Here is a 12,238-nt window from a genome sequence, read left to right as displayed (position 1 = left end):
AAGAAGAAAGAGAAGGAATCAGACAACACTGTTAACAAATTAATATCACAATATTAAAACATTAGAGTAATATATAGCGATTACACATATATGTATAAATATCAAATATGAAATGCCTGTAATAGTACCAGCAGTTACCCCAAATGTGGGAAAAGACCTTTTAGAATCAGAAAGAATCAAGAAGCAAAGTGGCACCCTCTCCATCTGTGACTAATTCATGCATTTGAACCAGCTAACCAAGGGGGAAGAGGCCGCAGAGGAATAAGGAACACATAACGTTTCCATTTGGAAAGCATACTGAACTTTGCATATAATTTTATGTATAGATGGGAGAGATGAAGACTTCCAATTTTGTGCTATGGCCGCTCTGGAGGCTATCAAAATATGGCCTAAAACATAACTATCCGACTTAGACAACTCTGAGGGATATATGTGAAAAAGAGCTATAGAAGGCGACTCTTGAATATAAATGTTGAGAACTTTATAGGCCAACTCAAATATCTCATGCCAAAGATTGGAATATTAGGGCAACCCCAAAATATACGAAAAATTATCACCTGGCTCCGAACACCTCCGCCAACAAAATTTCGACTGAGAAGGCCATATCTTATGTAGCTTAGTTGGAGTAAAATGTAACAATTTAAATTGCATCTCCAAATGGTTGGAGCATTTAGAGAAACTATGAGCCGTTAAGTAAATCTCTTCCCACTGCTGGAGGGTAAATGTAATCTGTAAATCTGCTTCCCACTGTAGTTGTGCAGAAGATTTCGTTATCGACGTATCCTCCAAATATAGGGAATACCAGAACTTTATAGCTCCCCGAGAATTACCAGTTGACAATTTAGCTACAACGGGGGTAGGAGGTGGAGCTAAGGAGCCAGTTATACGAAACATAGCAGAGATCCAATGGCTTATACGTAAATATGTAAAAAATTCTCCTGAGGGTAGTTTATATTTTGTTTGCAAATTTGAAAAGGGGAACGTAGAGTTACTACTGAGTACATCAGCAATTGTAACTATACCACAAGAGCGCCATAGTGAGATACGTAGATCTGGGATTAAACTAGATAGAGCTATTAAGGAGAGATTACGAGTGGGTGAAATCATGCAATGTGAAGTACTTCTAGTAGAATCCCAAGCCGTAAGGGAATCTAATATTGCTCTAGGGGCCTCTAATGATATTGGGCGAATTTGTTTAGGGGTCCAAATCAATTCTGTCGGGGAAGTGAGGTGATAAAGTTCTTTCCAGATCAACCCATGGTTTTGAATTAAGAGGTAGAGTCCAGTCACTGATCTGAGCCACTAAGCATGCATGTTGGTATGCCAAAAGGTGAGGTACATTGGGACCGCCCAGGTGTCTTTGACGCGTTAAGCGTTGATAGGCAATTCTTGAGGTTTTACCCTTCCAATTGTAGTTCAAAATGAATTTATGGATTTGTCTAATATCTCGCTGAGGGACTAAATAAGGTATAGTGCGGAACAGATGCATTAATTTGGGTAGTACCATCATCTTAAATGCTGCCAGTCTACCCAACCAAGAGACTTCAAAGCCCACCCAACTTTTTAAGAGACCAGCCACATGTATAATAATAGGAGAAAAGTTGATCTCTGGAAAAGTGGACACATTATTTGGGATATGTATACCCAAATATAAGAGAGAATCTTTCTTCCATTGATACTTATATATATTTTGGAGGCGGGACAATGTCTGCTGGGGGATATTGAAGGGTAGCGCCTCTGTGTTGGTGGTATTTCATTTAGAAAATGAAGCATTACTATAATTATCTATAACTTCATGCAGGGCGGGCAATGATGTCTCCGGTTTAGTCACAAATAATATGTCATTGGCAAATAGACATAACTTGTGTGAAGAGGAAGCTACAGTGATACCTGGGAAAAGTGATAATTGCCGAATGGTAGCTGCAAAGGGTTCGATAGCTAAAACATACATCAAAGGCGAGAGAGGGCATCCCTGTCTCGTGCCATTTGAGATAACAAACGAAGAAGATAAAAAACAATTGCTCAATACTTTAGCAGTTGGGTTACTATATAGAGCATCAATGGAAGAGAGTATCTGTCCCTGAAAACCAAAGTTTGTTAAAGTGGCAGTAAGAAATTTCAAATGAAGACGGTCAAATGCCTTTTCAGTGTCTAAAGAGAGCAAAAGAGCTTGCTGTTTCTTTTTGACCAGAAATTCAGCTAAATCAAAGACTCTACGGGTCTTATCCGAGGCTTGACGTCCCCGGACAAAACCCATCTGATCAGTTACATCTGATCAGGATGGATAAGTTGGGGAACTAATGGAGCGAGCCGGTTAGCTATCAATTTTTTAAAAATCTTCATAGTATTAAGGAGAGCAATAGGTCTGTAATTCTGACATAAAGAAGCATCTTTCCCATGTTTGGGAATAGTAATTAACTGGGCCTCTAAGATTTCAGCAGGGAGAGAACCATACTTAGTAGCTGAATTATAAAGCATATTAAGAGCAGGGGCAATTTCAGTTGAGAAGTGTTTACAGAAGGAATTGGTAAAGCCGGCCGGGCCAGGAGCTTTCCCCAAAGGAAGTGCTTTAATAACTGCTAAAATCTCCCCAGTCCATAGAGCACTGAGGGATTCCAACTCATCAGCTTCCAATTTAGGTAAATGCAATTTGTCCAAAAACATAATGATAAGATCCTCTGTGGGTTGAGGAGTGGTAGGATCTTTATCTAAATTATACAGTTTCTCATAGTAACTAGCAAATGCATTTGCTATAGACGATGGGTTAAGTAACCTCTGTCCATCTGGGGTGATAATGGCTTTAATTCTATTTCTTGTTTGGCGTAATCGCAGCTTGCGAGCTAGAAATTTACCAGACTTATTGCCCACAGTATAGAATTTCTGCTCTATCTTAGACAGAACACTTTTCATACCAGTCAAAATAATTTTTGAAGCTGATTTCGGATGGCCACCATTTTTCTTCTAAGGAGACGAGATGGTCTAGTACGATTCAGGGAATCTATTTGTGCAAGATGATGTTCTAGGTCTGACTGTTGTAGATATTGTCGTCTTGGCCTAGAGCCAGTCTGAATGGCTACTCCCCTGACCACTGCTTTAAGAGCGCACCAATATATAGAGATAGACGTGTCTTCTGGGGAATTGGTAGCCTTATAGGTGGAAAAAGCGTCAGAAATAGGCGTCGTTGCTTCAAGCGATGTCAACAAATACTCAGGGAATCTCCATGGTCTAGGGGGGAATCTAGAGTTACTATAGTCCCAAAACCAGGTCACAGCTGCATGGTCAGACCATACTATCACCTAATAATATCAGAGCAAAGCTGGCCAGTTGTAAAAATATTAAAACATACTTGACATATTAATTCCAGCTTAAAGATATAGATGATATAAACAATCACTACTTACCATATAGGAATAAGAGTTATAATGATACTAGTCACGACCTAAGAATTATAATCTAATCTGTAAACCACTGAATGAGGTGGAACATAATAATAAAAAAGAAAAAAAAGTGTAAATTCCTATATAAAAGAAATATATACATACATGTCAACTAGATCAAGGGATGTAGAACAGAGATACAATTCAGAAACGGTGGAATTGTAAGGCACCCACATAAACAATTGGAGTCTGTAGAGATCTTCATTATCAATAGCATTTAAGAAAAAGAGAAATATCTACAGATAGTATGATCCCTTGGAAACACAATCAATCAGGAGGAGCTGTGGAAACGGTGATGTCCCATTCCACTAGTAATTTAATGCTAGCTTCAACTGTAGAGATAACGTATGAGGATGAGTCATATTGTACTAGGAGCTTGAACGGGAATCCCCAGCGGTAGGAAATATCGTGTTCATGGAGCGCTGAAGTGAAGGAATGAAACGAACGTCTCTTGGCCAAGGTATGTGCCGAGAAGTCCGGGAAGATCTGAAGTCCTCCCAGTGTAGTGGATCCTTCAGTTTGCCTGGCAGCTCTCAGAATAAGTTCCTTGTTATGAAAAAAATGTATTCGCAGCAGGGTATCTCTAGGGAAGCTCTTAGACCCCACTCTCGGCTTAGGCAGGCTATGAACTCTGTCAGTGAGTAGGTCTTGAGGTGAAGCCGAGGGGAGGAGTTTTTGGAATAGCTTAGTCACATATTCTTGTAATTCTGAAGGAACAACCGAATCGGGGATACCCCGAATTGTAATGTTATTCCTTCTCGACCTGTCTTCCATATCCGCCATCTTCTCACAAATAGATGATACTTCTGCTTGTAGCTCAGAATGAGCAGTTAGAAGGTCATTGTGGGAGGAAACCAATTCACCCATCTTTCCCTCCAAATGATCTGTACGACCACTTAATCCCACGAGCTCCGTTTTAAGCGACTGAACTGAGCATTCCACCCCAGAGAGGATGTCCGTGCGAAAAGCTGCGAACATTTGGAACATAGATTGTGTAGTGAGAGGGGCTGCTGGATCCAGATCTAGTCCCAAATCAGCCGGGGTCATGGAGCCCTGGGAGTATGGCAAGGTCGGTGCATTTTTCAGTGACGCCGAAGTTGATGATTTCTGTTTAGTGGAGGATGGAGTAGGGAACTGGACATGTGATGGTAAACGCTGAGCTTTCCCTCCGCGTCTAGGCGGCATTGCAGAACAGAATGTAATACAAATAAAGTGTAAACGACCTTTAGAAGACAGGTTGTGTTTGGTAGTGAATTGATAGGAAAAGTCCTGCACTTTAATACTGCATGGGCGAGGGTGTCTCCATCCCTAATAGGGAAACATGCTGTGAGAGGGCATTATAACTCAAGCGACAGTAAGCCGACAAGTTGAGCAATAAAGAATCATTTTATAATGATATAAATCTTCACCAGGGACCAATAGAAGGCTATTTGATGGTGTATGTAGGCTCCAGAGGGAGACAGGCAGAAATGAATGTATATAGAAGAGGGCAGCCAACAGGGCAGTGTGTCTTCAGAGGCAGTAAGCACTGATTCCAGGACAGCCAACACTAAGCAGTACTTGTATTAGCCAGAGAGGTGTTTGCAATGAAGGTGGGATGGCAAACAGAGGCCTGCAGTATACAACCGCCGAATGATGTTCAGCAGAGCGTCAGGGCTGGAAGGTGAAAGCACAAAATGGTGGCTTCCTGTAATCCGCGGGTCTGTGGGGGCACCCATTACCTGGGTCCAGAGGAGGTAGAAGAAAGGTCTGCGGGAGCCGCTGGCAGGAGGAGAGAGCCAGTGGGCCCTTCCAGAGGCAGCGGTGATGTCCGGTAACTGCCGCTCCGATGACGCGACAGCCGCGCTGCGGGAGTCTCCAACTCGAAGGCCGCGGCTTCGGTGCAGTGGGTAGGCCGCAACTGGTAACGGGGCACAGGGCCACTCCGGAGGTGGGGTAGCATCACAGGCGGGTAGCGGGTGTTTAGGGTCTGGCCTATATGCAGTGTGGCCAACGATGGGGTGGTTTATATGTTCCAAAGGGAATATAAGTCAGGAGCTGTATTCCAGCATGTCTGCCTCGGCTGCAAGCTAGGCCAGCCTCAAATTAATGTGGTTTTAAAGTGCAGACTATCGGCTTTATATTATTCACATCCAAATTGGAGGATGGGTTTAGGAATTTCAGCTGTTTTAATATGTAGAACCCCTCTTTTTCAAAGGTAATTGGACAATTTTCTGAAATGTTGTTTCTTTGACAGATGTGGGCAATTCCTTCATTATTTATCAGTTAAGGAGGCAAAGTGTCTGGAGTTGATTCTGAGTGTGACATTTGCATTTGGAAGCTGCTGTTGTGAACGCACAACATGCAGTCAAATGAGCTCTCAATTCAAGTGATGTCAGTGGGAGAGCTTTCGGCTCTGTTTGAGCCAAAAGCTCTCTTGGACTTGCGGCCACGAGACCCTACCACAAGGGTCTCGTCGCAAGCCCGATGGTCGCGATGGTCTTGACCATTGCGACCATCTTCCTGGCCGCTCTAAAAAAACAGAAGGCCGGCCCTGATTCAGAGCGAGCGCTCTGTCAGAGCGTCCGGCTCTGAATCAGGCCCAGTGTGTACGCCCAATTGCACGTTCATGTTGGTTGTTCATCGCATTTCTTCCCTTCTGATGTGCTGCATGTCAAATGGGACGATGTAATGAACGACACCATGCTGCTAAATGCAGCCTGAAAAGGCACATTGTACACCGCATCGTTCAGTGTGTATTGTTCCATTGTGCCGTCCCGTTGCTGGGTACACACAACCTGTAGTATGTACCCAGCCTAAGTTATCAGTTCTTGATCCAGTCATCAGCCTTCGCTGTTTCCGGGTCAACCAGTCGGCAACCCATGCCTGCTCCGCATTCTGCCCGTTTTTACCAACTTTCAGTTGTCAGTCTGCATGAGGAGGAGTCTCATTAAGCCTCCCAACTTCATTCACTCTTTCGTCAAGAATTCCAGTCCTAGGGTTCCTGAACAGAGTCAACAAAATCCCAGTGTTGTGACAGGGTTCCTCTGGTGTTCAAATTTCCTCCCTTTCGCCAATAACAAACTCATAGATTAATTTTTTCAGAATCTAATTAACCTGTGTGTGTGCATTTAGGTGTTAGCAAATTTAGATTTTAAATTTTATAGGGAAGAGACAGATGTGTTTGACAAATATCACGATGACTAAAGTTGCAGTGCTGTATAAATAAATGACAATAATATTTGAAAAAGCAATGCGAGGTTATGAGTAGAAAATTAGTTGAGTCAGCTAATTAGACGTATCAAAGATCAGATTGGGCATGGCCTTTAAAGATAATTATAGGACCGGATGTGAGAGGGTACCTAAGTACTCAGTTTCTTTGTGCCATGCTTAAAGTATTTTAGGGTTGAAGAAGTACTGGGCCTATCCTTAGCTGGTATATATATATTTTAGCTTAGCACAGATATCTAAAATGTACTGTAATTGTACCTAAAGTTAAAGAGAACTTTATATCCTTTGACAGGGTGGATTATCTATGGGTCCCATGCAAACTACAGCAATTACATTTATGGGACAGGCTGGTTACTTAGGAATGGGGCCACCAGCACCACAATACACTCCTGACATGCAGAAGCACTTAGCTGAAGAACAACAGTAAGTAAAGAATCTTTATGGAACTATGCTGTCTTTATTTTATTATTTTTATCTTTTTAAGTTTATTTTTTTTTTTTTTCAGAAACTTATATTTGTGTACCTTTTACAAAGTGCTTAGCATAACATGCATTCATATCTTTGGCACATTAAAATTTTATATTTACAGTAGAAAAGACATGATACAAAAAAATAAGAATCCTTAGGTTCAGAGCTATCTTGACTAAACTTTATAATTGTTGTTCTAGATCAGGCATGTCAAACTCGAAATACCAACCGGGCCGAATATTAAAGTTCTACGAGTGTGTGGGCTACAACAAAAAAAAAAAGTCTTATATGCAATTTTGAAAGGTTTATTATTAATATAAACCAATGCAATGCCCCTGTAGTAGTGCCCCTTATGCAATTCTACCCTGTATTACAGCCCCTTTTGCAATGCCCCCTGAATTTGTGCACCTTATACAGTGCCATAGTAATGCCCAGTATGCAGTGCCCCAGTAATGCTCCTTATGTTGTGCCCTCAGTAATGTCCTTAGTAGTGCCCCTTATGTTGTGCCCCCAGTAATGCCCCTTATGCAGAACCCCCAGTAATGCCCCTTTATGCAGTGCCCCCAGTAATGCTCCTTATGCAGAGCCCCTAGTAATGCCCCTCTATGCAGTGCCCCCAGTAATGCCGTTTAAGTTGTGCCCCCAGTAATTCCCGTTTATGTAGAGACCCCAGTAATTCCCTTAGTAGTGCCCCCTTTATGCAGAGCCCCCAGTAATGCCCCTTTATGCAGAGCCCCCAGTAATGCCCTTAGTAGTGCCCCAGTAATTTCCTTAGTAGTGCCCCCGTAATGCAGAGCCCCCAGTAATGCCCCTTTATGCAGAGCCCCTAGTAATGCCCTTAGTAGTGCCCCAGTAATGCCCTTAGTAGTGCCCCAGTAATGCCCCTTTATGCATAGCCCCCAGTAATGCCCCTTTAGGCAGAGCCCCTAGTAATGCTTCTTATGCAGAGCCACCAGTAATACCCCTTAAGTTGTGCCCCTTTATGCAGAGCCCCCAGTAATGCCCTTAGTAGTGCCCCCAGTAATGCCCCTTATGCAGAGCCCTCAGTAATGCCCCTTATGCAGAGCCCTCAGTAATGCCCCTTATGCAGAGCCCCCAGTAATGCCCCTTATGCAGAGCCCCCAGTAATGCCCCTTCATGCAGAGCCCCCAGTAATGCCCTTAGTAGTGGCCCCATTGGTATACAATCGGGAAACCGGCTGCCTTAATACAGACAGCCGGCTTCCCGACTGTCATATCCCGGCGAGGGTGAAATGCCGGGCGTCTAGATGTAGACACCTGACATTTCCCCGACGCCGGGCGCCGCGAGCGGACAGCCGCGGGGAGGAGGGTTAGGTTTAGGGCACCCGGGGGGGACTTAGGGGTAGGCACCCCCCCGGGTGGGGTTAGGGTTAGGCTAGGGGGAGGGAGGGTTAGGGTTAGGCACCCCTCCGGGGGGTTTAGGGAGTAGGGAATGGGGGGGGTTAGGGTTAGGCACTTGGGGGGAGGTTAGGGTTAGGCACCCCTAAGGAGGGTTAGGGGGTTAGGTTATACTTACCTTAGCGACGATCGGGATTTCCAGTGCTGTCGGGCTTCCGCTGTCAGGAACTCTGCTTTTGTCGGCCAGGCGCTGCCGGGAATCGAACCGCCGGCATTTCATACCGATTCCGCCCCATTAATGCCACTTATGCAAAGGCCCCAGTAATGCCCCTTATTTTGTGTCCCCAGTAATGGCCCTTTATGCATAGCCCCCAGTAATGCCCCTTATTTGTGCCCCCAGTAATGCCCCTTATGCTGTGCCCCCTCCCAGTATAGAACAGATCCCACTTACCTCTATCTTACTTACCTCTCTTCACGCTGGCTGCTGAGTTCCGATCGCAGCAGGGGTTACTGGGCCGCATAATATATGTACTTGGGCCCACATGGTTGGACCACATAAATAGTTTCTTTGGGCCGCATGCAGCCCGCGGGCCGCGAGTTTGACATCCTTGTTCTAGATGTATACAGATTTGCCCTGATTTGTTAACTTTTTTTTTTAAGCTGTGAAACTGGCCATTGCTTATAATACAGGTATGGATAGGGTCATATATCTGCTTTGCACTTTTTGCGAGCATTTTAACTAATAGTTCTGACCATTTCTCTGGCACCTCACGGCCACCAACATTGAAGAATTTCCCTTGCACCTCATAGAGGTTCACAGTAATATAGTCATTGTTACTGTAACGTAATTCTCGGGGATGAGTGCAGCTGAACATTGCCACCGTTCATCCCTGGGTATTGAGTAGCAGACCATAGTTTGGGAGTTTCCTGCACTTAAGAGTTTGCAATATACTTGATTATGCATTTTAAAGACTGGTAAACTTGGTTGATTATTTAGTACCACCAGACTTTGCACTGTAAAGGGGATTGAACCACCATAATCACAGCAGAGAACTACTACATGTATTATTTATTTCTAAAGGCTATTATTGAATATAAACATTCCTTCCCCCTCTTATATGGTGTGTTGTGTTGGGTGTTAGCAATCACACCGTAGGTTAGTTTTGTTTTTAATATAGGTTACTGTTTGAAAGATAACAAATCTGAAGAGCTTTTCATAAATGAAAAGGAACAATATAATAGAGTGTGAATATCTTAGCTTAGAATACTAATATATTAGAACCTCCACAGAACCTACACTTTTGAGTAAACACAGAAAAAGTAAAACTTCCCTTATTCTATGTCATAAGAACTGGTAATAGTGCTGTATAAATCATATAATCCTCCACTCTCCAAATCCTAAAGAGCCACATCTAACCTAGCAATTCTATTTGCTAATGATTGTGAGGCTAAAGTGGTTTTCTTGGATGCTACTAAAGCATTTCATTCTTCTAAATGGAGTTTCTATGGGAAACCTTCGGCCAAGGTATTATAACTTAGGATAGATTTGCCATTAGGTAGAGGTACCTGGTAGGCATAATTTGCCCTGGCTATAGAACTTATTGACAAAAACACACTTAGCAGGCGCTAATCAGAAATGTATAGAAGGTGAGTTAAAAAAGCAGCAAAACAAATGATGAGCCCGTGTAAGCTCAAACCCGTGACCAACCTATATATAAGCCTCCAATAAGGAAGCGAAACCGCAGTGAATGCGGTCAGCGCTACCCATTTACACAGGACCGGCGCTATGCTTCCAGCACCGGTCCTGTGCTGTACAGCTGAGCCCCTTCCCTCCCCCTGAGCGCTTGCCCAATAGCACCAGGAGGAGGGTGGCAGGCGGGCTCAAGCTGTGCTAACACACACATCGCCGTCAGCATGGCATCGATGTGTGTGTTAATCAGCAGCCAATGAGAGTCAAACAGACTCTCATTGGCTGCTGCTGCTGCACACACATCTCTGCCAGTGCTGGCGGAGATGTGTGTGTTAAACAGCAGCCAATGAGAGTCAGATAGACTCTCATTGGCTGCTGCAGCGCCCACTGCAAGAGCCGGGCTTCCGTCGGACTCCTGCAGTGGGTAATGGGAGTAGACCCCCCTTATGCAGTGCCCATTATATAGTGCCCCCAGTAGTAGACCCCCCTTATGCAGTGCCCATTATATAGTCCCTCCAGTAGCAGTCCCCCATGCAGTGCCCCCAGTAGTAGTCTCCCCCTATGCAGTGCCCTTTATATAGTGCCCCCAGTCAGTCTCCCCAGTAGTGGTCCCTGATGGAGTGCCCCCAGTAGTAGTCCCCCAATTAGTGCCCCCCAGTAGTGGTCCCCCCAATTACTGCCCCCAGTAGTAGTCCCCCGATTAGTGCCCCCAGTAGAGGTCCCCCCAATACTGCCCCCAGTAGTAGTCCCCCCAATTACTGCCCCCAGTAAAGGTTCCCCCCAGTTTTGCCCCCCAATTACTGCCCAGAGTAGAGGTACCACCCCTCCAAATACATAGCAGAAAAATTAAAAACTTATAAACCAGAAAAAAAAAAAAAAAAAAACTTACCTGCAACCACACTCCTGCTCCGGCTCCCGGCGCCAGCCGGACGTGCGGACGTTGCGGCACCGGGAGCCGGAGCAGGAGTGTGGTTGCAGGTAAGTTTTTTTTTTTTTTTTTTTCTGGTTTATAAGTTTTTAATTTTTCTGCTATGTATTTGGAGGGGTGGTACCTCTACTCTGGGCAGTAATTGGGGGGCAAAACTGGGGGGAACCTTTACTGGGGGCAGTAATTGGGGGGACTACTACTGGGGGCAGTATTGGGGGGACCTCTACTGGGGGTACTAATCGGGGGACTACTACTGGGGGCAGTAATTGGGGGGACCACTACTGGGGGGCACTAATTGGGGGACTACTACTGGGGGCACTCCATCAGGGACCACTACTGGGGAGACTGACTGGGGGCACTATATAAAGGGCACTGCATAGGGGGAGACTACTACTGGGGGCACTGCATGGGGGACTGCTACTGGAGGGACTATATAATGGGCACTGCATAAGGGGGGTCTACTACTGGGGGCACTATATAAGGGGCTTACTACTGGGGGCACTAAATAGGGAGGACCACTACAAGGGGCACTGGATAGTGGGGACCGCTACTGGGGGGCTACATAAGGGGGATTACTACTGGGGGCACTGTATAGGGGGCACAACTGCGGGCCTGCATAAGGGGGACCACTACTGGGGGCACTGTATAAGGGGAACTAATGGGGAGCTGCATAAGAGGGACCACTACTGGGGGCACTGCATAGGGCGGACTGTATAAGGAGCACTACAGGGGCTTAGGTGCATATGAAAGGAATGTTAAGAGTGACGAGAAAGGGTTTATGTGTCCTGTTGACACGCCCCATTGTCAAGTGACCCCGCCCCTTGTGGCCACGCCCATTTTTTTGCGCGCATATTGGGGGGGGGGAGGGAGGCGCCATTTAAAAATTTGCCCCGGGCTCCAACTACCCTAGTTACGCCACTGGTCACGAGCTGACTTAAAATACCTTTGCCCGTAGAATCGCCTGTTACTTCGGAAGATTCTCTTAACTACAGGTCTGGAGACCATGGAGCAAACTTTTACGGATGATGTGCTGAGGTCCCCATTCGGACAATTTATACATGTGCATAAACCTATTCAGCACGTATAGTCTAGAGGAGGAATTCTTAGGTCACGCAATATACAGGAGCTATATCCAAGTGGTTTGCTA

At 45.0% G+C, this 12,238-nt stretch overlaps 1 protein-coding gene across 3 annotated transcripts in view; it reads left to right on the top strand.

The window, feature by feature from the left end:
- Positions 1-12,238, top strand: part of SYNRG (synergin gamma) — a 125,679-nt gene that overhangs the window by 13,026 nt on the left and 100,415 nt on the right. For all 3 annotated transcript variants that reach the window (XR_015872459.1, XM_088455968.1, XM_088455967.1), the window contains exon 4: positions 6,940-7,070. Coding sequence is in view for 2 of the 3 variants with exons in the window: in XM_088455968.1 (XP_088312094.1) it covers positions 6,940-7,070 (131 nt within the window). In the remaining variant the exon portion in view is untranslated. The remainder of the gene's footprint in view (positions 1-6,939; positions 7,071-12,238) is intronic.

Source organism: Taudactylus pleione, unplaced genomic scaffold, assembly GCF_031769625.1.
Source record: "Taudactylus pleione unplaced genomic scaffold, aTauple2 ptg000682l, whole genome shotgun sequence".
Classification (NCBI taxonomy): Eukaryota; Metazoa; Chordata; class Amphibia; order Anura; family Myobatrachidae; genus Taudactylus; species Taudactylus pleione.
This window is presented reverse-complemented; position numbering and strand designations above follow the sequence as displayed.